The sequence below is a fragment of the Mustela erminea genome, chromosome 13, assembly GCF_009829155.1.
Source record: "Mustela erminea isolate mMusErm1 chromosome 13, mMusErm1.Pri, whole genome shotgun sequence".
NCBI classification, from domain to species: Eukaryota; Metazoa; Chordata; class Mammalia; order Carnivora; family Mustelidae; genus Mustela; species Mustela erminea.
Genome location: NC_045626.1, coordinates 76,133,700 through 76,160,318, shown reverse-complemented (window position 1 = coordinate 76,160,318; position 26,619 = coordinate 76,133,700). Strand labels below are relative to the sequence as shown.

At 48.5% G+C, this 26,619-nt stretch overlaps 2 protein-coding genes and 1 long non-coding RNA gene across 5 annotated transcripts; 1 reads left to right on the top strand and 2 right to left on the bottom strand.

The window, feature by feature from the left end:
• Window positions 1-208: 208 nt before the first annotated feature.
• Window positions 209-10,971, bottom strand: C13H12orf43 (chromosome 13 C12orf43 homolog). 2 transcript variants are annotated; one of them, XM_032310629.1, is made up of 6 exons: window positions 10,681-10,971; window positions 5,140-5,182; window positions 4,855-4,953; window positions 2,297-2,370; window positions 1,668-1,758; window positions 209-1,175 (listed from the first exon to the last, which is right to left on the bottom strand). In XM_032310629.1, exons 1-6 carry the CDS (start codon window positions 10,832-10,834, stop codon window positions 824-826), a joined length of 813 nt encoding a protein of 270 aa, XP_032166520.1. In that variant the 5' UTR covers window positions 10,835-10,971; the 3' UTR covers window positions 209-823. The 2 variants fall into 2 exon arrangements, with proteins under 2 accessions (XP_032166520.1, XP_032166519.1); XM_032310628.1 differs by having other exon boundaries at window positions 209-1,178; window positions 10,681-10,970.
• A 716-nt stretch (window positions 10,972-11,687) lies between these two features.
• On the bottom strand, window positions 11,688-25,469 carry LOC116571604 (2'-5'-oligoadenylate synthase-like protein). 2 transcript variants are annotated; one of them, XM_032309627.1, is made up of 6 exons: window positions 25,001-25,468; window positions 21,446-21,728; window positions 20,169-20,344; window positions 16,923-17,164; window positions 14,332-14,479; window positions 11,688-12,718 (listed from the first exon to the last, which is right to left on the bottom strand). In XM_032309627.1, exons 1-6 carry the CDS (start codon window positions 25,196-25,198, stop codon window positions 12,218-12,220), a joined length of 1,548 nt encoding a protein of 515 aa, XP_032165518.1. In that variant the 5' UTR covers window positions 25,199-25,468; the 3' UTR covers window positions 11,688-12,217. The 2 variants fall into 2 exon arrangements, with proteins under 2 accessions (XP_032165518.1, XP_032165519.1); XM_032309628.1 differs by lacking the exon at window positions 16,923-17,164 and having other exon boundaries at window positions 12,630-12,718; window positions 25,001-25,469.
• Window positions 14,117-22,569, top strand: LOC116571608. Its single transcript, XR_004277925.1, has 3 exons — window positions 14,117-14,252; window positions 20,766-20,915; window positions 22,355-22,569. It is a non-coding gene; the product is annotated as an uncharacterized LOC116571608 (long non-coding RNA).
• Window positions 25,470-26,619: the final 1,150 nt, after the last annotated feature.

Genomic DNA, 26,619 nt, shown 5'->3' with positions numbered 1-26,619 from the left:
TAAAGGCAAGGCCAGAATTTCACCTTAATCCTGGGCTGCTCCTCTTCCCTGTGGAACACTCCTGGTGTGTGAAATCCCACTTGCGAGTGCTGTGATACTTCCTGAAGTCTTGAGGCTAGGGTGCAGGGACACATCTTGGGGTATAGGCAGGAGGATTCTACCTGAGTGATGTTTATTGAAACTGTCTCATCAAGATTCAGCATCGATACACAGGCAGAACCCCAACTATTTTGTTAAGTTTGGGGGTCTCTTGACAATTTATTTTCAATCATCTGGTTGGCTCAGACACATGATCATGCATGGTACATTCACAAACGTGGAGGAAAAAAATTCTGGAAACCTAGTGGGGGAGAAAATCTCTCAGACAATGTTGTATAAAGTCTGTGTGGCCTGGAGGCAGAAAAAACTCCTTCTGGGCCGAGCCGCCCTTCCCTCACTTTCTTATGGTTTTCTGCCACACCAGGTTGAGAAGGTGGAAGGAAAGGAAAAGCTCTCCCTTCACTCACTCTCCTCAGACAGTACAGGGAAGACAAGCTTTACCACCTGGTCAACAATCTTGAACAGGTGGATGGCTCCTTTTTCCTGAAGCCATGGAATGTTCTGGTACCACAGGTGCAGAGCACCGATGGGCAGGCCTTAATTAGGCTTCTCACTCTCCAGCTGTCTTTGTCCTGACCCTTGGGCAAGCCCCAATCATGGTCCAGGTATGGACTTCCTATCCAAGTTCTTGAACTTGGAAAGGGAGATGGGGCTTGGAAATGACTTGTCCCCAAAGGGCACCTTGTCCTCCAGACTGGCTGAGCCTTGGGCCCGTATGCCGAGGTCAGTTTGCAGGCGTGGCCACTGTACTCTTTGTTGATGGGAATGGGGAAGCCTCACTGGTCTTCTTGGCTTTTTTCTTCCTTCTCTTCTTTTTGGTCCCAAGTGATGGCTGGTCTGCATTGAGCTTGGGTGACTGCTTTTCCTGCTTCCTAACTGCAGTTCCGCTTATGACGGCGGCAGCAGCGTCCAAGTTGGCACTGGCCTCCTTCTTGGCTTTCTTTTTAAACTTCTTTTTCTTTTTCTTTGCCTCTCCGTCCACTCTTATAGGGCCATGGATAGCAGATTCCTGGAGGATGTCGGAGGCCGACACAGCTGCCTCCCGGCACCGCTGCCATCCCTCCTCGCTGTCCTCACTGCTACAAGGGAAGAGCACAGAGTGGGCACAGGGCCCGGAGCTGCCCCTTACAGCCCTCCGTTCCAGCCACAGGGAAGAGGTCACAGTGGGAGGTGGCTAGAGAGCTCCGGCCTGAGAGTAAGGCTTACCTAGGTTCCAGCCCTGGCTTTTCTGCTTCCCAGCTGTGTAACCTCAATAAGTGACTTCACCTCTCCGACCCTCAGTGTCTTCATCTACAAAATGAGGATCTTACCAGAGCCCAGGCCTCACAGGGATGCCCCAGGAGTGAGGTGTCTGGCAGTTGATGGTGCCCAAGAAGCAGTAAAACTCCAAAGCCAATGCCCAACAGAACCTCTTCCCCCTCGCCCTGATGGCACCATCTCTCTAGCTACCTGACAGGTTCCTTCTTGGCCTGGATCTGATCAGATTCTGCTTGGCTATTCCAGAGGACTGGCAAACACAGACAATGGGCAGAAAGAGGGGAACACGAGGAGAGGGTATGAGACCTCACCTGGAGCCGGAGTGTAATCGCTTTCGGCCAGGCTGGGGAGCAGCTTTCTTCTCGGAGCCTCCCGGGATGGATGTGAAGAAGAGGCGGAAGCCTAAAATCCAAAGGGGTGGGGTCAGCACTGCCAGGGGCCCTCCTCCTAGGGGCCAACGCTGCCCCGCCCAGCCCTCAGGGAGCTCCGAGTCCAGAGGCAGAGACCCAGGAATCAGTGTTGGTTGGTGACAAAAAGGTGTCTTGTGTGTGGAGAGGCACGCATGATGCCTGCCAGACTCAGGGGACGCCAGCTGCCCCAACAGGTCAGCAAGCCCTAAGGGGAACTGGAAACCTGCAGGTGAACCTTCTGCCTCAGGAAGCTTCCGCAGTGGCAAGTGGGCTGGGCACAGGACAGACAGACTCGGCCAGGGACAGCTGGGGAGTGCGGTTGGTAAGAGGCCCCCGCTTGGGCTTTGACACCTTCATCTCTCAGAACCTCAGCTTCCCCTATGGCTTCCCCTGTAAACAGGGAAAGCATCAACGAGCCTATTTCAGAGAGGGCTGTGTGGATCAGAGAGTGTATGGAAACAGTTTGCCAGCTGGGACACACATCGGGGGCGTGTAAGGAAACACCAGGTGCTAACAGTATGACTGCTCACCATCGTCCTCTGCGGGGACTTGCTGCACCTTAGGCTTTGCTGGCTCCTCCACTACTTCTGAGATGGTAATCGAACTATGGAAGGAGGAAATGGTTGATTTAGGATGAGGTCTGGAGTAATAGGGAAAAAATAAAAAAAAAAAACTAAAACAATTTTTTTTTTAAGTGGAAGGGACAGGGGAATGTGATGTTAAATGCTACAGCAGCAAGCATGCGGGCCTGATTAAGGGCAGTAACACCTATAGATGTAACATGATGAACGCTCCCCTCTCGGGGCAAATGGCAGCCCTTCCTTTGTTTGAATCCCACTCTATTCCAGAAAGTGCTGAAGAAGTTTTAAAGATACCCACAGTATAACAAAATTCAATTTCAAATAGAACAAAGCAAAAACAGGCCAGGAGGGACAGACAATGCTGGAGAGAGGGGGCATGGTTTGCTTTGAGCTTCCTGGAAGCAAGCATGAAAAGGGAAATAAGACCAATCTGGAGAATGGTTCAGAGGTCAGCCTCTAGAACAGGGCAGCCCTGTTTTTTCTTTTCTTAATTTTTAATTTTTTAAAAAAATTTGAGTTAATCATGGGTTGACATACAGCTGTTGAAATAAAACAGAGATCCCATATACCCTTCCCTTTCCTCCCTATGGTAACATGTGCATAACTAGAGTACAGGTTCCAACCAGGAAACGGACACTGATACAACCCACTGACTCTATTTACACTTCAGAGACCTGGCTTTGAATCTTGGCTTCGTTGCTTTCCTGTGGTGTCCCCTCCGGCAACTGACTTCATCTCTCTGAGCCTCTGTTACTTACCTGCCACACGGAGAATAGTAACCCTACATCTTAGAGTTGTCATGGGATGAAATAATAGTGGATATCAAGCACTTAGCATAGAGCTTGGCCACAAGTAGGTGCTCAGTAAATGGTAGCTCTGATGATGATGAAGATGGTCCCTGACATCAAGATGAGCAGGAAGAAGTACTGAGATCAGGAAGCATCGTTCTGGTGAGTGCTGATGAGGTCACCATGCACGGCAGAGAACAACGCTCGCACAATGTCTTGGCGGCGAACACAGGAACGTACTGGGTACATTCTCCTGACTGTTTCTTCCCTATATGCCAAAGGCATCCCTTGGAGCACCACGCAGGAAAGCAGGGAGCAGGCACAGAGCCGCTGCTGCCCAGGTGCCTAACTCTGACCCAAGCATCTGACACAGTGGTTCAATGTCAGTCTGCAGGGGACATGAGAATGCTATTAGGACATAGTAGGTCAAGGCCAGGGATGCTGCTCACTGCTCTACGAGGCACAGGGTGGCTCCCCACAGGCAAGAAAGAGCCAGTCCAGGAGTCTAAAATGTCAGGAGTGACAAGGCTGAGGAACCTCAATCTAACACAAGGAACCAATTAGAGTATCATTTAAGTCTCTTTTCAGAGAGATGCAGAAACACCACAGGGAACATGTTGACTGTGGTTGACCTGTATCCTGCGTGATTTCCACCTGGGGAAACATCCGATGTGAATCACCATAATGTCAGCCAGGCCTTGTTCACCCCAAAGCCAAATGGTCATGAAGAAAAACTGCTCCCGTGTGTTGAAATGCCACTGGACCTCCCCATGCATGTTCACCACATTCTTGAGTTGGGGGACTGGTACTGACGCTACGGTGGCTCAGGCTGCGAAGGTCTGGCCCAACATTCTGTCAGTCTCAGAAGAGCAGCTGGTTTATACTTTGGGAGGACACATTTGTCTTTTTGATAAATTGAAGGACGATGGCCTGAACATCTTCATCTCCCTTTGAAAAATCTGGTGGGGCTCTGCCAATCAGGAACGGATGTAGACCAGCATATCCGGAAATGTGTTCCATGCTACACTTATCAGTCTTCCCTGAAACAAAGTCACTGTGGCCAGATGAGTTTGGAAACTTCCAGGCCAAGCAAAACCACACAAGTCTCTTGACTGCAGGATTCTCAGAGCCTTGAATATCCTATTATGAATCTTAAGTCTCCAAGGGCATAAGGAGGTACACAGATTGCAGTGTTTCCCAACTTCTTTGCTGTTGGACCCCTTCTTTTGAGAGCCATGCTTTGGACCTGGCACTGACTTGAGGAACACTGACTGGGATCTTATAGATCATATTCTCAAATGCAAGACAGAGAACCAGCACGGCACAGGGCATAAAGAAAGTACCCCCAAAATAGTAGTTTTGGCTGTCTCTACCCTCTTGTGGTGAGAATGAGCTCTCGCTTCTTGCGTTCCTCTGACTTTCATGGTAGCCGGATAATGCAGTGCTTAAGAGTATGGCCTTTAGGGCCAAACACACTTGGGTTTGAGTCCCAGCCTGGGCCTTACAGTCTGTGCCTTCAAGCAAATGCTCCTTCTCCCAGAGAGCCTGCTTCCTCATCTACAGAATAAGGACAATGATAGGACCTGGTTACGAATGTCACAAGGGGACATATGCCACTTGCTTGCCCAGCTCCTGTTTGCACACCCTGAGCTCCTAGCCGATGTGAGCCATCCCTGTTTGTATTAAAGGACGCAGAAGAGAAGGGCCATCTTTGGTTACCTGTCCAGCAGGGCTCCCAGTTTCTTGGCTACGTGGGCTCGGAATTCGGGGGTGGTCTGAAGTTCATTGCCATCTTGTTCGTGGTCGTCCACTCTATGCCTACAACACACATGAAAGGACCTCATTTCCCACCAGCTCAGCAGCTGCTCCCTGTCCACGAGGGCAGGGATTCCATGTGTCTTGTTCACCCTGACATCCCAGGGTCTAACCTCACGTCTGGTACATGGCAGGGGACCACTACTTGTTAAAAGGGTGGATTAAATTTGAATACAGTGTGCACAGTACCTGAGGCTCGGCTGGGTGGCTGGCCCCTGATTATTTCCAGCACCTATAGAAATAAGGAAAATTGAGGCATATATAGAGGAAATGACAATAATACCCATTGGGCATGACTTACATGTATAACACACTGAATGCTCCCAACAACTTTGTTAAAGGAGTTATTATCCATTTGGCAGAAGAGGAAGCAGAGGCAAGGAGATGTAAACTAACTTGGCCAGAGTCAGGCAGCTAGTAAGCAACAGAGTTGGGACAGGATTCAGGTCATCTGACTCCAGAGCCCCCTCTGAACCACCATGCTGAACAATAAAGTCTAAGTGTGTTTGATTCCAGTGTTTACTGCACACCTGCTGTGGGCCTGGCTGTGTGCTAAGTGCTGTGGAGGAGAGAGAAGGTAGCTCGGTTACATAGGCTGCGTTTTTCAAGCCAAGATGCTGGGGATGCCTGGTGGTCATTCGCTCAACCAGATCCTGAAGCTCTAATATCACCCAGGTGGTGATGCAGCTGATGAACAATTTAGACACAGATCCCAGCCCTCATGGAACTTCCGTTCTAGTTGGTGGATATGGATGACAAAAACCACACAATTAAAATATGAAATTAGATAATGATAAATCTAGGGGAAAAAACAAAGCAGGGGAAGGATATGGGGGAGGGACAAGTTGGGGGATCATTTTGTAAAGGTGGTCAGGGAGGACTTCACGATAGGTGACACACGAACAGAGTTTTCAGAGACGTGAGGGAGTGAGTCAAGTGCATACCTGGGGAAGAGTCTTCCAGGTAGAGGGAAGAGCACCTGCAAAGGCCCTGAGGCAATACTTCAGAACCAGCCAAGAAGCTGGTGTGGCTGCAGCCCAGTGAGTTGGTGGAGCAGCAAAATGGGGACCTTGTGGGGGTCACAGCAGGAAGGGCCTGGTGGGCCAGTGTGAGGACCTGGGCTTTGAGGGAGGTAAGGAGCCTCTGGAGGATTCTGCACAGAGGAAGGACATAAACGGATTTGGAATTTTCCAGCATGTCTCTGGCTGTGGTGTGGACACAGGCCGTGGTGGGGTGAGGGCAGGAGGGGGCCGCGGCAATCAGGGAGAAGGGTTAGGGCTCTGGATGCATGTATTTTGAAGAAGTCAGCAGGATTTTGCTGACAGACTAGATGGTGTGAGAGATGAATGAAAGATGGTTCTCAGGTCTCTGACTTGAATAATGGAACAAAATGTGCTTGTGTCTTTAGGAAGCCAATTGGACAAAATGATCACTTGGTAATTCTGGGCCCCAAGCAAGGCCTCATGGTCTTGAATCAATCCAGGGCATGCAGTTCACGTGTGTTCTGTGTCAAACAAGTTCTGGAGAACAGCCCAGAATGCAGAGTGCCTGATGCTCCTGCAGTTGGGGAACCTGCAAGCCTGGGATAAACCCAGTCCTGCCTTCTGAGCACACACTCACAAGGAGGAGGAGTATTTCCTCCGGCATGACTACAGAGCAAGGGCAGTGATGGCTAATGTCCTGGAACAGCAACAGTATGAGGCCCCAGAAAACAGGGTTCAGTTCTGGTTCTTCCACTGTGACTCCGGACATGTTACTTTATTTCCCTGAGCCTTCGTTTTTGTCATCTATAAAATGGGGAGAAGACCACCAATTTCCCAGAGTTAGTATGAGGACATAGTAAAGTTTTACACTGTTTCAGAAACTATTTTTTTTATAAAGATTTTGTTTATTTATTTGACAGACAGATCACAAGTAGGCAGAGAGGCAGGCAGAGAGACAGAGGAGGAAGCAGGCTCCCCGCTGAGCAGAGAGCCAGATGTGGGGCTTGATCCCAGGACCCTGGAATTGTGACCTGAGCCCAAAGCAGAGGTTTTAACCCACTTAGACACCCAGGCACCCCTCGGACACTTTGTTTGCATGTCTATCTCCTCCCTGGATTTGTAAGCCGCTGGAGCACATGGTCCGCCTCTTGTTATCTTTACATCTCCAGCTCTGGGTGTAGTGCCTTGGTGTGAAAAAAGGTTGCATAAAGTAATCAAAGTGTATGCTGCCCCAAATGTGGTATGTGTGATCATTACTGGGTTAAAGAGCTCATTACTGGATTAAAAAGCTGTATCAGGGGTCACATTAATAACATAGTCACTTTGGGGTGCCTGGGTGGCTCAGTCAGTTAAGTATCCGACTCTATTTCTGCTCATCACAATCTCAGTGTTGTGGAATTGAGCCTGGTGTCAGGCTCTGGGCTGGGCATAGAGCCCATTTAAGATTCTCTCTCTCCCTTTATCTCCCCACCAACTTGTGCGCAAACACTCTCTCTTTCTCTTTCAAAAAAAAAAAAAAAATCTTAATACTACAGTGACCTACATTTCCACATGGTCATGGACCAAAGGGTGGGAGTTTTGCCCACAAGAGGCACTTGTCTGTGGCAGGGAGTGACAAGAACAGCAGTTAATAGCACAGGCTTAGAGTCACAAAGACTCTGCCACCTACGAGCTGGATGACCTTTCTGAGCATTCACTTTCTCATCTGTAAAATGGGGCTAATAATTGCTAGAATGGATTACTGGAAGAATTAAACTAGACAATGAACATGAAGTGTTTAGAACAGGGCACACGGGGCACCTGGGTGGCTCAGTGGGTTAAGTGTTCAACTCTTGATTCATGATCTCAGTGTTGTGAGATGTTGGCTTAGCGTGGAGGCTTGCTTGAGTTTCTCTCTTCCTCTGCTCCTTTCCCTCCCCCATCCCCACACAAGTGCCCTCCTTCCCGCTCTCTCTCAAATAAATAAATAAATAAAATCTTTAAAAATAAAAAATGAAAAAAGAACAGGGCACACAGTAAACTCTCAACTCATGGTGGCTACTATTAGAATGGCCCCAGAATGTATGTTAAGTGTTCAGTATTCTTCCTGGCACACAGAAGGCGCTCAATAAGTAACAGGGCTTATTATCAGCAGCTACATCTACTTTGGTTAGCAGAAGGTTTACAATTTCACAAAAACAGTGAGTCATAAAGCAGATATCTTAGATGCCTCTTTTCCCATGTACACCTCTTCACTAGCTGGTCAAAGCTGTTCATGTTTGAGACTCCCAACAATCCTAGGACTTAGGCATTTTTTTTTAAGATTTTATTTATTTATTTGATAGACAGAGATCACAAGTAGGCAGAGAGGCAGGCAGAGAGAGAGGAGGAGGAAGCAGGCTCCCTGCTGAGCAGAGAGCCCGATGTGGGGCTCGATCCCAAGAGCTTGAGATCATGACCTAAGCCGAAGGCAGAGGCTTAACCCTCTGAGCCACCCAGGCGCCCCGACTTAGGCATTTCACACATGAGGAAACTGTGGCTCTCAGAAATTATTTTACTTGTCTGGGGTCAGCTTCACAGCTTCACAAAGAAATCCACTCTGTCAAGGCAGAAACAACTGGACTGGAAGTCTGGTTGGATGTCAGTCCCTCACTCATCAGAGAAGTGCCTCTCTGGCAAGTTCATTCATGTAAGAACTATTTTCCTGAACGCTGTGCTAAGCCCTGGGGATACCATGGTGAGGGACAGGCCAGATCCCAGCCTTTGTTAAGTTCACGTCACATAACCTCTCACTAAACTATTTGTGGAGCAAGTCGGGCCAGGGTTAACTCACCCACAAATGCTAGGGATGCAGGGATGGAAGGAAAAAGAGATAAGTGGCAAGAGTAGGGGAAAAGGAAGCACCATTTATGAAGGGAATCACACAGGTATGATGGTGACACTGTGAAGACATATAACCAGCTTTTCTGAAGAGGTGGTTAACTCAGCTATATCACAGGGTAAGCAAGAGTTAAGTAGGAGAGAGAAAGCAGTCCATGTAGAGAAAGCAATCACAGAACTACTACCACTGATTGGGTCTTTAATATGTGCCAAGCATTGTAGAGGTATCATCTCCTTGGGGAGGGGAGGGACCACCATTACCCTTACAAGTGCCTTACAAGTGCCTTGCCCATAGTCTCACTGCTAGTGAATGATGGAGTTGGCAAGGCAGACCTGTATGCAGAGCTGAAGAGAAAAGTGCTGAGTTATGGTGTCCAGAGATGAGAGGATATAATATGGTTTGGAGTCTACCTATGGGAAATGCAATGTGGCAGGACAGGAGGAAGAGAGAGGCAGGCAGGGAATGGATTGAAGACTACCAAAGGGCTTGTAAGTCCTTTTAAACAAATGTGGGGGTTCTTAACCCTGCTTTGCTATGGCCTGCTTTAGCAGTCTGGTAAAGCCTTGATCCTCCTCAGAATAATGTTTGAAATGCATAAAACACAACACATATGATTACAAAGAAAACCAATGATACAGAAATCCAGTTACCATTATTAGTTAAAAAAAAAAAAATTACGGAGTAAGGGACAGGTGAGGGTAGGTAGGGAGAGACAGGTAGGGGGCTATGTGACCAGGCTCATGCAGGGGACTATGCAACCAAGCTCACAGAAATCCCAGAAGTGGAGAAATGTTATAGATAAGATATTAACCAGAGAGCAGGGAACAAAACAAACCCACCTTGTTTGTTCTAAATATAGACAAGATATTTTCAAAATATTTACAATTCCATCCTTTCCCTTAAATGTTCTACACAAAATATTTACCAATAAAAGCCCTCAGTGGCAACCCATCCCAGATCCCTCTCACTCTAGAAAGATTTCCCCCCTGTCCTCACCTTCCCTTAATAATTCTTCACTTCATTTCACCCTTTGTCTGCCAGATCCATTTTTTGACTTTGTGAGAAAAGAACCCGGCAACATTACTACCTGTGCTTCTTTATTAATGCACTGTCTTTATTAAGGCATTAAGTAAGATCTACAGATGGGTCTAAAAATGACTGCAATTTTAAAGCAGGGACGAGTGTAAATTATCTTTTCCTAACATTTTCTTGTGAATACAATGGTGTTTTGATACATATGCAGACTGCAATGGGATATGAAAATCTGTGATTTTGTCAGGACAAAGTAACAGGTGTTGCCCAAACGACTGTAGTTGTTTTGCTCACATGCATGACAGAAAGGGATGCTAAATTTCAAATGCAGGTTAATGAAAGTAAAGGTAAAATATTTTTCCGATACCAACGTCACGGATCTTCTAGATTCTACCCATGACTAGGAATCCCTAAGTTGAAGGGCTTTGGATTTATTCTCAGGGTTGTAGTCACGGTCAGACACGTGTAGGACTAAGCTCGCTGGCAGCGCCAAGGTCTGAGAATGAGCTGGACGCGGGGTTAAGGCTGGAGACCGGTTTACAGAAAGGGGGCTGTTGCAGTCATCTTGGAAGAGGTGGCGGGCTACCAGAGTGCAGCAGTGACGATGGACCAAAGGAAACAGAGTCAAGAGACATTCAGGTGCTTCAGTTTCCCTGACTGGGATAATGAAACAACCCTCCCTCGTGCTGCCCACTCTTTGAATAGGGGTTCCACCCAGTCCCTGAAGCTTTCTCAGGGAGAGAGTGGAGTCCGGATAACACCCTCCGGATAACACCCTCCTAACCATCTATCCTCTGAGACCCCGGGATAAGATCCCACGCCTTTCCGCCAGACTCCCAGAGCACAGTGTCCTACCGGCTCTTGACTTCTCCGGCCCTCTCTGGTGCTGCTCCAAGCCCCAGGCTGGCATCGCCGCCTCCCGGCACCGTGCCAGCTCCTCCGCATCGCTGCCGCTGCCGCTGCTGTTGCTGCTCTCCAAATCGCTCAGGTTGGCATGGGGCGCCGCCATCTTGAACTACCGCAAAGGATTGTGGGGAGCGCTTCTACTGGCGAACCTTCTCTGCACCCGCAGGAGGGCGGGGGAACGCAAGGTTTTGTGGGGATTGTAGTTCTTCGACGCCGGCCCCCTGGGACACGAACTACCCTCAAACGTGAGAGCTAGAAGGGCTTAAGAGGTGAACTTGTCCATCCTTTTCTTGATGAGGCAAATGAGATCCACAGAGGAGAAGGAATTGCCTAAGGTCCTACGGGGAGTTAATTACAAAACCAGCATTGGTTCTTAGGCTTTGATCTAATGTAATTTCAATATTATCCATTTATTCCAGTAATTCCCAAATTCTTCTAGGCATCAGAAACACCATAGGGAACTTATTAAAACTCAGATTGTTGTGTCCAACAAAAATTAACCAAAGGAGGGCGCTTGGGTGGCTCATTCAGTTAAGCATCTGCCTTTGGCTCAGGTCATGATCCCAGGGTTCTGGAATGGTGGGCATTTGGTTCCTTGCCCCCAGGGATCCTGCTTCTCCCTCTGCTCTTACCCCTGCTTGTGCTCTCTCTCTCTCTCTCTAATAAATAAAATAATATATATATATATATATATATATATATATATATATATATATATATGAAAAAGGAATCAGGGCAAAGGCGAGGGGGGAAATGAAACATTTTATTGGGTTATTTGAGTAACCTGATCACATGAAGTCCTCTGATGATAGAGATACTGTTCTTTTCCAAAAGCCTTTGGACTATTACATACCATTTGTGTGTGTGCATCAGGAGTTGAGAGAATTGTTTTACACTTCATCATACTCACTGTCCCAGATGTTAGCATGTGTGGAAAGAGATGAACAACACCCAAAAAGAGATTAAACAAAGGTTATTTATTTCCAGCTTTCTATTACAAGGGAGCCAGCCACTGTTCCCTGCAAATTGGCAGAGACTCCAAGACAGAGAAAGCTTTATAGTGGAAAAAAGAGGAGGTTTCTCTTCACTTCTTGATTGAAGCTGTTGGCATGGGGAAGCAGTAGGTGGCTAACTAGAAGCAGGCTGTCCTCTGTGATTGGTTAGGGAACTTATTTGCCTTTTTCTGGTTGGCTCTATGTTGGAAGTGCAGTGGAATTAGGCAGTTAGTGACCAAGTCCTGATGACTGGGGGTAGATTGCTGCGAAGGTGGTGGTTTGGCTTCCTGGGCTGGGGACTGCAGAGGTTGTGTGGGTCAGAATCCCATCGTCATATGTGGTCTGGCCATTGTCCATTGTATACGAAATGTCTCACATCCCTCCTCATTCCCCCACTTGCAGGGCTAAGCTGACTATTTACAAAGCTGGTGAAGACATGGCACCTCCCCAGGTGAGAGCTGGAGGAAGTGGCTGATATGCTGAGTCCCAGATTAGTGGGGCAGAAATGGAAAGCTTTCAGCTTTCTTCTTGGAGAGGGTAAGGGTGTCACCGTCCTGAATCCCATAGCTGCACAAAGATGACCAATCCTGCAGAACTTGACCTTTGAACTGCAGCTGCTGCTTTTTTCTGGGCAGCCCCTGCTGGTCTTCAATCTGGTGCTTCAGGCCTAGGATGAAGCTTTTGGGATCAATGCCATAGGCATGGCTCTCCCCATCAGGATTCTTCACAAATACCTGGATCTCGTGGGAGGTGGCCTCCACCAGACAGAGACGAATGTTGGAGAAGATGCCGTAATAGGCCAAGGAGCACTGGCTACTGAGGAGCTGTCGCTTGCCACCGGGCTCCTGGAAGGACAGACGCTTCAGGGCCAAGGTCCCCTGGCTCTCCCAGATCTTCTCTTGGATCTTCTTTATGGGCTCGTAAGGGTTCACCGTAAGAATCAAATCTGAGTAACCCCACTGTCCCACTGACACTTGGATGTCTCGTGTCCTCTGGAAGGGAGAGAAGAGGGAGAGGGGGTCAGTTCCATGCTCCTCTGCCTGACATGCAGAAGTTCTCCTTACCTGTTCCTAAGTTTCCAACAGCAGCAGTAGTAGCAACACACTTGGGCTGTGCCAACCACCTCCTAGGCCCTGTGCTGGGTGCCTGCACTCTTCTGAATGCGTTTTATTCTCACAGTGATAAGGGAAATCTGTGTTCTAACGTGGCCAACCAATCCAGCAGGAGATCCCAGTCCCAATCCCAGGGCCATTCCGGGTTTCCCCCTCTCCCACTGGCAGTAGCTGTAAGAGTGGCACAGTACAGAAGTAAAAGTGTATAAAGTGCCCCCTTTGTGCTCCGGGCTCAGACCTTGAGAGATTACTCTCCTCTGAGCCCTCTGGCATTAAATAAACCTTGGATCCTCCAAGGTCTCTGAGTGCCACTGGGTTCTTTGGCTAGGATCCAGTCCGGGTCCTGTACAACAGCAGCCTCATGAAGTTGGTTCCTATCATCCCCTTGTACAGATGAGGAAACTGTGGTTGAGTAGGGTTAAGTGACTTAGCGACCATCACAGAGGTAGTGAGGAACATAGCAGGTATTTTAACCAAGGTCAGACTCCAAAGTCTGTTCTTCACCACCACTGGAGGTCATGCTCAAGGTTCTGGGAGTCCCCGGTGGCTGGAGAACAGCACCTGGCAGGCACTGGGTGGGGCTGGACTGCTAGCTGATCTTTTTAAGAAGGAATATAGGCCCAGAATCCCCACGTCCTCTGATTTTCAAGATTAAACATATTTGCAAAATGATTTTTATCCTCCGGAAAAATCCAGAGGCATATAGATTCAGTCTGTCTGTGGGCCTCACTTGGCTGGTGGCCCCCACAAAGACCTGGGCATAAATCCTGGCTCTGCTCCTAGCAGTGTGATGTTGGTTAATTCACTTAACCTCTCTGAGTCTCAGTTTCTTCATCTGTAAAATGGGGATAATAGTGTTCAAGATAGTGATAATAATGTTTGACCTCTCTATTTGACAGATTTGTCCCGGGACAAGTGCTTGGCAAGTTATTAAGTACAAGAGGAATAGAATCAAAGTGATTATTATGATCTTTGCCTGTACAGTAGGTTTGCCATTGCATAATAATATTACTTGGCATTTTTTGTTCATTGAGTAACTTCCCTCGCAGTTCTTTTCTTTCCAGCAGTTTTGTGCAATGTTGTTTTCATGGGCTTGCTTCCCACCCAAATCCAGTGAGTTCTTTGAGAGTAGGAGCCATGTTTGATTTCTACCCCACTGTTGCCCCCACCAGCCCCAAGTGCTGGCACGAAACAGCTGCTGAATTCACTCGCGTGGCCTCAATTCCTGCCCACAGTGATCGGGAGCATGACAGCTTTCTCTTCCGGTTATGGCAAAGAGAAAGAAAAAGAGAACATGAATTTAAAGGAAGCAATCGGAGGCTCAGCAGGTTGAAAAATGTTCCCAACTTCACAGAGCTGCCGGGTGCCAGGCCTGTCTGGTTCTAAAGCCTTGTTGGTGCCATCGACACAGAAAGTAAGTAAATAGGTAAATTCTCCGCAGTTACCTCCTTCTGAGCTTCAAGCCCCTGACAGCCCCACAGAAGAGCCATTACCTTCACATTCCAGCTGGGGACTGGGTTCTCCTTGTTGTCATAGCAACAGTTCTGTTTCAGGCACTGGGAGGCCCTCTCCGCGACTATGTCCCATCTGTATCCTTCTGCCACATTGTGGGTGGGATCGGCTGGATCCAAGATGATGGGCCTGCAGCACAGGGAGAGGGTTCCCAGGCTTTTTCTGGTCTGCAGGCCAGAAAGAAGCCTGTTCAAGGAATCATCTAATCAAAACCACTGAGCATGTGCTGGGTGTGGAGCCTGGGGGGGGGCCATTGGTCCCAAAGGGTCTGGGAACATCACTGGAGAGGAACAGATTGGGGTTGATTATATTTCTAAGAAGTCCTTTTTAGGGTGTGGAGTGTTGAGATCCCCAAAGGTATGCTGTAGCAAGAACAGAGGCCGGCTCGGGCCGGTGGGCCTCTTAAGATCAGAGCTTTTGTTTTGCTGAGCAAACTTACTACGTAGGTAAGTTTGAGGCTAGGGCTGCTGAATTGCTTTGGATAATAGAAACACCATCAGCAATAACCACTGAGAGTTACTGAGGCACTCGGTCAAGCCCTATGGGAATTAACCTATTTTAATCCTTATAACAGTTCTAGGAGGGAAAGACTATTAGACTATGGATTTCTTTCTTTCTTTCTTTGTTTTCCTTAAGATTTATTTACTTAAGAGAGAGAGATAGAGAGAGCACGCAAAATGCATGAGCCGGGGGAGGGGCAGAGGGAGAGGAAGACAAGCAGACTCCTGCTGAGTGGGGTGGCCTGGTGTGGGGCTCCATCACAGGACCTTGAGATCATGACCCAAGCTGAAATCAAGAGTTGGCTGCTTACCTAATTGAGTCCCCCGGGGTGAGACTATTTAATTGCTGTTATATATCCCCATTTCACAGATGAGAAAACTGAGGCCCAGACTTCTCTAAGTTCTTACTGTCAGCAGATGGGTGTTCCTATCCCTTTGCTCTGGTTCAACAGAGAAGAGGTTGGGCTGCCCCCAAGCATCTCTCTTCTGTATAAATGGTGAATGAATACTTAGCGAATATCGGCTCAAAGAGGGTCTAACAGTCTCCTTAGGTTGCTTGGGTTGAGCACATGGGTCAGATGCCAAGCCCATGATTAAGTTCTGGCTCTTGCCCTGCAGGAGCTTTTGGCTAAGGAGGGAGCTGTGACTTCATCTATGACAGAATGTGACAGTGTGCTATGGGAGGGTGCTGGACACCACAGGCTCTATGCTTGCTACCCCCAACATCCCTGCACCCCAAAACAGGCCTGCCTGAACTAGGGAGCAGTGCCAGGCTTCCCTACAGGGTAAGATCACCTGACCCAAAGTGACCCACCAGGTGACCTGACATGTAGGGTTTGGGCCCAGTGAATAGACTGGTTCCTTCTGGGGTTTGGACCAAGGATAAGGGAGGTCCCTCATCACATGGAAGTAAGAGGGGAGTAGGGCAGATATGGGGAAAAAAGCAGAGGTTGTCAGAGGAAGAGACGGCATGTAGACCATGAGAGGGAGTGGCAGAGAAAGAGGGTGTCTGTAGGTTTGCCTCAGGTCCTGATGGTTTCCTAACCTCAAATTTCTGGGCATCCTTAGAATGAATCCTCTTTTCATCAGGAGACTGGGTTTTACTTCCTTGTTTTTTTTTTTTTTTTTTTTTTTTTTTTAAAAAGGGACCCAACATTCACATAAGGGAGCAATAAACATTCTTGGGATATTGCTCGCACTGACCTAGAGCTTGTAATATAAAGAGTTGTCTCAGGCTGGGTTTCTCCAAAAGCAGATCCCAGGAGAAGAATGTGAGTGCCCATGGTTGATTTGGAAGGACTGGCTAGGAAGCCCCAGTCGGGAGTGGGAGAGTGATACAGGAAGGGAAGGACACCGATGAAGGGTTTGTATTGAGGTGATTCCCACTGTGGGCAACTGGAGGTTAGTCCCAGCACAGGGACTCTGGGAAACAATGTAGCACACGTGATCCTAAGAGAGTCCTTCCATCTGGGATGGGAGGGAGCTGGGGTGTTTATCCACCAGCCTCCACCGGCCACTGGGGGAGGCTGAAAGCCCCAGGCAAAGGCTGGAGGCTGAGCCAGCCTTCACATAAACGGTGACAATCCCGGGGTTAGGGATGGGTGCTGGTGCTTTGTAGAGCTACATGCGCCATGAGAGTGAACACCTCTCTGGCATCTACCATAGACCAGACCGCATGGGCCCTTTAGGTATTTCCCCAACCCTTACAATAGCCTGCATTGTAGATGCCACTTACTCCTGCTTTACAGAGGAGGAGCTGAGGCTCACAGCGGTGAGAAAAAGCCAGAACTGGGATGAAACCCGGCCTCCCGCGATTCTTTCCACATTTCCATGCTGTTGCTAGAATGCCCTGAAATGGTCTTTTGGAAGCAAGAGAGCTAAGTGGGGTGGGGTTCCTTGAGGCACAAGGAGAAGGCTTACAGCCCCTCTGCCCACTGGGGCATTTTGAAAGGTTTGAGATGTCAGTGTGATTTTAGTGCTTGATAAAGCAGCCCTCCCATTCAATGCGACACTGCCTTTGCCTCTCTTCTTTCTGTTCTCTGAGATGTGGCAGACACGCAGGGGCCCAGTACCTGTCTCTTTTGAGCTGTTTTCTGACAAAATCCTTGATGACTGGGTTCTGGAATGTGTAGTACTTGGTCCAGTAGATGCAGAGGAACTTAAACTCCTGGAGTAGTTCCATCACTGAGGTGAAGCCTTTATCCAGCCTGAAATTCTCATTTTCCTGAGTACCCATCTCCCAGGCGTAGATGGTCAGCAGCTCGAGGGCATAGTCAGGGGGAAGCGTGGCCCTGGGGCACTTGGCTTTCACGTACTGTTGTTGAAAGAGACAGGAGAGACCCCAAGATCTTGTGTCAGGATCACTCTAGATGGACCAGAAACTGGCAACTCCAACTTCTTGTCTCAGCTCTGCCACCTACTGGCTGTGTAATCTTGGCCAGTCGCTTTCCCACTCTGGCCCTAAATGGTTTCCCTGTTTCAGAATTAAGGGGCTCAGTTGGTCCAGTGGATTTCAAACTATTCCTTTTTTTTTTTTTTTTAAGATTTTAGTTTTGGGGCACCTGGGTAGCTCTGTGGGTTAGAGCCTCTGTCTTCAGCTCAGGTCATGATCCCAGGGTGCTGGGATGGAGCCCCGCATCAGGCTCTCTGCTCAGCAGGGAGCCTGTGTCCCCCTCTCTCTCTGCCTGTCTCTCTGCCTACTTGTGATCTCTGTCTGTCAAATAGATAAATAAAACCTTAAAAAAATATTTTAGTTTTAAGCAATCTCTGCAATCTCTGGCTCCAAGCCTCAACTTCAAGATCAAGAATTGTATATGACACTGACTGAGCCAGCCAGGTGTCCCATGTAACTCCTGGAATGGACTTAGGAAGAGGTGTCCCAAAGAGTGAACGTGTTGAGCTCTAGATCTGAGCCTAAGCAACTGCATTTCTATCTATTTTACTGTACTAGGCTTCTTCTGAAAGATTTCCTTTAAAGAAAAGTCTTTGCTGATAGAAAAAGAGGGGTGGAAATGTAAGATTTTATAGGCGAGATAAATACGACACCAGGCGAGGAAGGCAAAAGGCAAGATTTATTAAAGGCACTCTCTGGCGAAGTTTCAGGGCTCAGGAGAAGGGGAGCCAGGAAAGTCACACTGGGAGGAGGTGGGCACCCTCGGGTGAGGTTCCACGACTCTGGAAAGGGGAGTCGGGGAAGTCGCACTGGGTCGGAGTTGGTGGGGATCTTTTATCAGGCCAAGGCAGGGCCTGGGCTCACATCCATATATGATAGGGTATTTGGTGATCAGAGGGTATGGGGTGGGGGGTCCTGATACTTCTGTTTCCTGCATAGGTATCAGGTTATCTATGGAGATGTGACCTGGGCATACAGCCTTTTGGCGGGAGAATCAAGGGTTGAGGAAGGTGGGGGAGGGGGCTGGAAGATGGCGGCCCAGGCGGTCATTTCTATTGTTCCTCCTGCATTCCCGGAGCCACTAACCCAACAGGAAAGTTTCTACAGACCTTGGCAATAGCCGAGATTCTATGGGGGAACACAGAAAGCTCTAGGAAGCATTTCTCTCTTCTCCGTTGTATAGTACCTACACTGTTTGGATGGGATTACCACTCCCCTCAATGCCAGGGTGAATCCTGTTACGAGCTGATAATTGTCCTTATTGTTTAAGTCAGGTGGCTTTTTTTTTTTTTAAGATTTTATTTATTTGACAGAGAGATCACAAGTAGGCAGAGAGGCAAGCAGAGAGAGAGGGGGAAGCAGGCTCCCTGCTAAGCAGAGAGCCTAATACAGGGCTCGATCCTAGGACCCTGAGATCATGTCCTGAAGGCAGAGGCTTAACCCACTGAGCCACCCAGGCGCCCCTGTTTAAGTCAGTTTAAGTTGGTTTTTCTCCTACTTGCAAAAGAAAGCATCTTACCTGATACCAGTCACTTCCTGTCTAAAGAATTTTTCTAGGGGCGTCTGTGTAGGTCAGTGGGTTCAGTGGCCGACTCTTGATTTTGGCTCAGGTTGTGACCTCAGGGTCCTGAGGCTGAGCTCCACAGGGGACTCTGCACTCAGCAGGGATCTGTTTGAGATTCTTTCCCTCTGCACTCCCCCCCAACCAGGTGCATGCACTCTCTCTCCCTTTCTCTCAAATAAATAAATCTTTTTAAAAAAGAGAGAGGAACCATATGTGATCAAATCCTTGTTTTAAGGAGGAGACTCGAACAAAAACAGAAGGGAGGCTTCTAGAAGCAAAGCTGATATACTCTGTGGACATTACCAGAAAAAGGGCATATCATATGTAGGAAGAAAGCACTTTGCATTCTTAGACAGCAAGAAAATGAATCTTTCTGCGGAGTTCTAGTTCTCCAAAGCCACAAAACCTTGCGTTTCCTGTAAGTGACTGACTAAACACCAAACTAACTTTGTTCTTGGCTTTGGGCATTCTGATGACGGAAGATGTACCACAACCTTGGTTGACTTGATAATCGTGTAAGAAGAAAATGGCTTCACCACCCCTCACCCCCACCCCCAATAAACAGAGTAACTGTAAACTTACTAACCTTGGAAATTTTCTGATTCTGTTTTTTAATTTATTTTAGAGAGACAGAAAGCGAGTGAGTGGGGGGAGGAGCAGAGGGAGAGCGTGAGAGAGAAAATCCTCAAGCAGACTCCCCACTGAGTGTGGGGCTCTATGTGGGGCTTAACCCCAGGACCCTGAATGATTGGGTTACCCAGGGGTGTGTGTATGTGTGTGTGTGTTTGCGTGTGTGTATTTTAATATATACAAGAAAGCATCTTTCTTCCACCCTTTCTAACTTTGGGTTTGTTTCTGAGTCTTCCTTTCATAAGTTTAGTTGACTTTGTTCATGGAGATAATTTTGAAATGTACCTGGTACCATGCAAGCCAGCATCTGTGAAATCTAAAAATTGGCTGTTGCAGATATATTCACTCGGTAATGACCATGACAGGAACACGGGTATTTGTGGGGGAAACTGGTGCAATTAACAGAAACTCTCCTTCTGTTCGTCCTTAACTAGCTGAGATTAACTAACATCTGGAGAACTCAAAGTAGTCAGTGTTAGCTAGTATCGACTGAAACTGGGGTGTCGCAAACACTTGTGTCCTGGAAAATATTGTATATTCCTTGCTTTTCTCCTTCCTTCTGTTCCTCCTCCTCCTCCTCCACCTTCAGCACTATTTCAACTTACAGTTTAAAAGATTAGCATTTCCCCCCCTTCCCCACTACTACCCCCCACCTTGATGCAGGCCCCGCCTCCTCTTCCCTGCCCTCTACAGGCTCCCCCTATCGTGCCCCCATCCTGGCAGCCTCCTCACCTGCAGGTACCAGTGCTTTACTAGCCGGAGGAGGCTCTTCAGCTTGGTTGGCCGATATTTCACGAAGTTTCTTTGCAGCTCGCTGAAGGATGGGGAGAAATATCCAGGGTAACCCTGGGCCTCAATCAGACTCACATAGACCTCAGGATGTGGCTGAGTGTTGGAAACAGAAGGCCCTGGGGTGAGAGGGAGCAAAGGTAGAGAGCCGGGATTTAGGAAACCCCAGGTTGTTAAGTAGGGAGGAAAGGGTTGAGCCTGCTAATTTCACTGGAGTGTCTCCCCAGGGAAACTGGACTCCTCAAGGCCCAAGAGAATCAAGGTTTGCTTTGCTTGATTGTCCTTCTGGAGAACCAAAAGTGGGCTTGCCATTCTTCAGACCACTCAAAGACTGTTATTCTCTCTCGAGGTCCCCAACCCGCCAGGTCCCCTTGATGTCTCTTTGGGATTTCTTTCTCAGTGACTGATTCCAACCTCCTGACACCAGAATCGAGAACCAGGGTCAGATAAGAGAGCTGGCGGCCTCAAGGGCATTTGTAGAAGGGTGTGCTTCCGCGGCAGCCATCACTAATGCATCCCGGCACTCTTGTTCTTGCCCAGGTGGGACACCATTTCTGACACCACTGCTAGGTGGATCCTAGCAGCCACCCATCTGGATGAAACCTGATTCACCTGGGGTTGTAGCTGATACTGTTTACTCCAACCCCAGGACTCTTCGCCTGAGGACAAACTCAGACAAGGGCCCTAATGGTAAGTTGGGGAATAAACATCCCACGCTGTATTTGGTTGAGGGGTACTCTGTGCTGTCCCCTAGAGTTCTCCAGGGGCACGAAGCCAGAGGCTCGTTTGGTGACTTTGTGATGCTTCCTCCCTTCCCTATCCCTCTCCCCTACTTGCCTCTCAGCAGTTCCCAGGACTGCTTATCCTCACATCTTTGTCTTAGGGTCTGCTTCTGGAAAAGCCCAAACAAGGACAAGCCCTGGCGCCCGTGATAAATGCTACAGGAGGACCCCAGATTCTGCTTCTAACACCTTCCCCTCTGCCACTCTCATCTCCTCTTGCAATCATGTATTTATCCACAGGATTCTTTGGTAATTGTTTCCCAAGCTGATCAACACAATGGCCGGAGTTGGGCCAGCCCCCACTGAGCCCCCAGCTCAGGATGTAGGTTGAACAGATGATTGCAAGTGTCTGCAGCTGGCCGTGAATGAGAGGTGTGAGAGTTCAGGTCTCCCTGAGATGGCAGGTGTGTGCATCTGATGGGCTTCCCTCCCCCTTACCCAGGGCCCTATAGGCAGGCACGATGGTGACAGTGATGGGCTCTGCCGTCCTCCTGGTCTCAATGGTGAAGACAAGAGCATCGGGGTCTCCCTGGGTGATTTCCACGTCCTTGAGCCCAAGGGCCAGCAGATCCTGGCAACACAACAGCTTCTTCCATATCAGACTCAGAATGTCTTGGTGGTGCTTGGCCTCTTGCTGGAAGCTGTGGAAACAGCTCAGGAACGCCACCAGTTCTACCTCCAAGTTGTTCCTGACTGCTGTGCCATTCCCGAAGGAGCCTACCTGCGGAACACAGAACCCCGTCACCTGCCACTGCCTGTGCCGGGCAGTCCCTGGTGCTCCTTACGTGAATTATCCCATATCCAAGACTCCCCACAGGCCAGAAGTGTGGGCGGGTAGTACCAGCATCCCCTCTTACAGGCGAGGAAACGGAGATTTCAAGAGAAGTCACTCGCTCAGGGTCACACAATACACAGCAGAGCCAGGGTTTGAACCCAGGCAGCCTGACTCCAGAGCCCAGACATTGTTTTGCTGCTGAGATGGGGTGTTCTAAGCTGCAGAGTGGTGCCTCCTCCAAGAGACCACTGAAGTCTACTCCCCAGGGTAGCATTTGGGCATCTGAGCCTTTCATGACATTAAAAAGTTGGGAGCAGGATTGCCTGGTGGGTAAGAGCCAAGGGGCAGCCTGACTTTGACCTTGACTCCTGCACTTGTTTCTCATCTCTGGTCCCTAAATGTGAACCCCAATTCCTCGTCTGCAAAATGAGAGTAACCGTGGAACGTGAGTCATGGGTTCCTGGGAGGATTAGATAAGAGAAGGTGTGTGTGTGGGGGGCTTGCCATGGGCCCGGCATGCAGGAAGTCAGCCGTATAGCCGTCATCCTCTTCTTTGTCTCGGTTTGACTCAGATCATCCCTTCTCTACCTGGGATTCAGTTTCCCCATCTGGATGGAAGGAGCCTGAGCCGGATGATTTGGAAGCAGTCTATTTGATGTTCTGAGAGTCTAGACCTGCTCTCCAGCCCCTCCTGCCTCTGGTATATAAAGTCCTACAAATATCTGGCCTCCTGTCTTTCTCACCACAGGCTGGGAGATCCCTCAGACCTGAGGGTGATTAGCTCTTCTGGCAAGTGGAATCACGACAGATTGATTGTAATGCAACTGTCATGGGTTGAACCTTCACGGTGTCTGGCACTATGGAAGGTCCTTTATGCCCATGGTATCTTTTATTTAATCTTAACACCCACTGACTGGGGTGGGGACTAGTCACCCCAGTAATTGTCCCCAGTGTACAGATGAGAAAGCTGAGACAGTGGATTCATGGCCAGGAGTCATAGTCATGGTCAGTTAAAGGGTCAGAAGACAAGGTGTTCTGACAAGGTGTTCTACTTCTTTCTTCCCTGTGCCCCAAGTCTCTGTGCCCCAAGGCCCTAGTTCTGAGGAGAAGTCTGCCATCTTTTCTTCCTCCTTTTGTTTTTTTTTGCATTCTCTTTCTGCACCTTCATTGAGATCCAACATTTCTGCCCCATTTGGCAGGGCTGGGGATGGAACCCTGTGTGCAGATGTAGGGCACATTCCCTTGAAAGCTATGCCCAGACTTCCTGCCTTTTGCAATGAAGACCCAGATGGAGACTAAAGGACATTCTTGAACAAGTTCGTGACTTACTCCAGTCCGAGTCTTCTTAAACCCAACTCATTCGAGCATTCATTCATGTGAACCAACCAAGCTCCAGATTTTTGTGGGGGTGGGAAGAGGGTTTAGAACGTGCATAAAGCATTATTTCTCCTCTACCATTGCTTTGGGGGTATCACTCTTATTTTATGGTTTTGGTGGGAGGGGGAAGTGGCTCTGGTCTCCAGGGAGAATTTGAGGGCTGGGTAAATTCCACTTCATGTCATCAAAACTCATTCAGTTGGTAGCATCCTCTGGTCTCCAGACTACCCCCCCCTTTCATCCACTTCACCCTCAAGATTGTCAGGGGTGGGGCAGGCTAGGGGTGTCTGCCTGACTCAGAGCAAGAATTTATAACGGCGGTTTTGTTTTGGTGCATTTACCATGTGCTTATCTCTTAGTTTACATTGATGAGGCTTTTGCTGGACAAGGAGGAAACTGGTGATGATGATGATGAGACAGAAGGTATGAGAGATGAGAGGAGTCTAAGAAGGAAAGGAAAGGAAGCCTAGAGTCAAACCGTGGTCTGTCTGAATCCTGTGGCCTCAGGTCTCGGTGCTGGAGATGGGTGTAAGGAAGGGCTGGGGACCCGAGATTTCTAAATCCTTTACTGAGGTGAGAACTAGAGCCCTAGGCTGGGGTCAGGCACCCTAATTCTAGTCCTGCCTTTGCCACTAGCTCACTGTGTGAACCTGAGACATCTCTCACCATCTCTGTGCTTCAGTTTCCTTAATGTTTAAACAAAGGGTTGGCTGAGACTGATTCTCCAGGGCCTTTCCAGGTTTGACCCCCTTGAATTTTGATTCTAGCTAGGACAAGAAGCAGCTGAAAGAAGGGCATGGGGGGAAAAATCAGTGGGGTTGGCCTAGAGCACCGGCTGTGGAATAGATAGATCCTGGTTCAAATCCCAGTTCCCCCAGGAGCTGTGTGACCTTGGACAAGTCACCTTACCTCTCTGAGCTTCCACTAAAGAAAACGTCTAATCAAAAACTTACAACAGAAAAGTAGGAAGAGACTCCAATAAGCACTCACATATCTAGGCAGTTAGTTCCAGCAAGTCTAAACTCCTTGCCACATTTGCTGCATTAAAACCTTGTTAGAGCAATTACAAATACTGAGGAACTTTGTCTCTGAATACTTTAGCATTTTTAAAAAAGATTTTATTTATTCATTTGAGTGTAAGAGAGAGAGAGAGAGAGAGCACAAGCAAGGGTAGAGGCAGAAGCAGATTCTCCACTGGCAGGGAGCCCGATAGAGGCCTCAAATCCCAGGACCCCGAGATCATAACCTGAGCTTTTAAACACAGATGCTTAACCATCTGAGCCACCCAGGCACTCCTGCTTTAGCATTTGTATCCAACCAAAAAGAGCACTTCCTCCTGGCCCATAACCACAAAAGGATTATACCTAAGCAATCAACAATGCCCTCTATTATCTAATATTCAGGCCATATTAGAATTTCCCTACTTGTCCCCAAACTGTATTTTATGGATGGTCTATTCACACCAGGATCCAATCAGAGACCTTGCATTGCATTTAGTCATTATGAATCTTAAGGGTCCGAACCTCCATTTTGCTCATCTGTAAAATGGGAAAAGAATCGTGTATACCTCAAAGGGTGCATGAATTAGAGCTCATGTATTGTAAGGGATTAGGCTAGTGCATCCCAGAAAAGTGAACTATTGTCATGAGTTTCCTTACCAGACTTGTTCTGCTCAAGACAGAAGCAGGGTAGGGTGCAGGCAGCTCAGTGGGATGCCCTGACATGTCAGCAGCGTGGGCTAAGGATAATGAGGCAAGAGGCTCCCAGCATCCTCTGGGATGAGGACCCTCATGCTGCCTTTGCCAGGCCCTGGCTTTATGGATGGAGGGGACCAATCTCACCTTGAGCACCTTCAGCACCCGCACCTTCTCATCCAGTCCGCAGTCGCCCTCAAAGTGCTCTTCTCTCAGGAATTGTTGCACAGTCTGCACAGCCTCCAGAACCTCCACTTTCTGCTCCTGGTAGGGCTGCAGCCATTGAGCCACAAAGGAGTCCAGCCTGGAGGCAGGGGTGGCATACAGCTCCATGGTCAGTGCCATCTCTGAGCCAGAGGACCACCGCTGCACAGATATATAGCCACACAGCTATCCGGCTCCCTGCACGCCCACTTCTTTAAGGGGGCTCCTCCTCAGTTGACTGCCAGCACCCTGCAGGGTAGAGGGGCCAGAGTGGAGAGGAAACCAGGAGGTGACTGGGCTGACCTGAGTTTCTCTTCTTGGAGACCCTTTGCTGCAGCAGGGGCCCTCCCGCTGGGAGTTCTGGGGCCACCTTAACAAGCTTGACTTCCAGCCTAATCTTTTTGCTATCAGTTTCGATTCTCAGCTGCTTTGGTTTCCCTTTGATGACATTTGGAAACTGAAATTGGCTGAGTTTAGCCCTGGAGGAGCCAATGCTCCCAGTAGGTCAGAGTGCGATGCTCTCTATCAGCCAGTCACCCCACATTGTCATATGAACCCGAGGCTCAGAAAGATTTGCTCATGGTTGGTCAGGGTGAGCTGGGGGAAGCCCAAAGGTCCAGAGTCTGGCAGAACAGACTTTCAGTTCTGGTCTGCCCTTTGCCACACTCTTTACTTCTCTGACCCTCCCATAACTGACCCATAAAAAAGGGGTTAGTAATCATACCCTCCCCCATAGGTTGTTGTCCAGATTAAGTGTGAGAACACTGAGCACAGAAAGCACTCAGTAAATGCAAATATTATTATTCACTCATTAAGTACCTGTTGAGCACCTGCTAGCTGCCAACAGTTAAAAAGACAAAGTAAGATGGGATTCCTGTCCCCAGGGGCTCTCAGAGCTGTAGGGGAGAGGGGCAAGAGATTCTGAGAGTCCAGTGTGACCCTTAAAAGATTACGGATCTGGCCAGGAGGAAGAGGAGGGCAGACCACAGGCAAAGTAGAAGTCCGAATGGTCCTGGTGTGTGCCAGGGATTGAGTTGTCAAATATGCCTTGGCACAGAGGGTAAGGAGGAGAGAGGTGAGAGATGTGCCTGGACAGGTGGGCAGGGTTGAATAATTGGAATGCCATCATTCGTTCATTCAATAAATATTTATTAAGTAGTTACTATATGCCAAGCCGGTGCTGGGGATACAGCAGGGACTAGACAAAAATCCGTGCCTGCAGAGGGTTTACGTTCTGATGGTGGAGACTGACCATAAACAGGAAAAATAAGTCAAATTGTAGTAAATAAGACAATGAGAAGTGCTAAGCAGAAAAAGTAAAGCAGGGCAAGAGGTTAAGATATATGGGGTGTGTGAGTGTGTGTGTGTGTGTGTGTGTGTGTGTGTGTAGGATTGTTTAGAAGTTCAGTCTCAAATAAGGTGGTTGGAAAGGCCTGAAAAGGAGATATTTGAGCAAAGACATGAAGGAGGCAGAGTGAGCCATGTGTATGCCCAAGGGAAGAGGATGATTCATGGCAGAATGAGCAGCAAGCGCAAAGGTCCTGTGGCATCAGTGTGCCTGG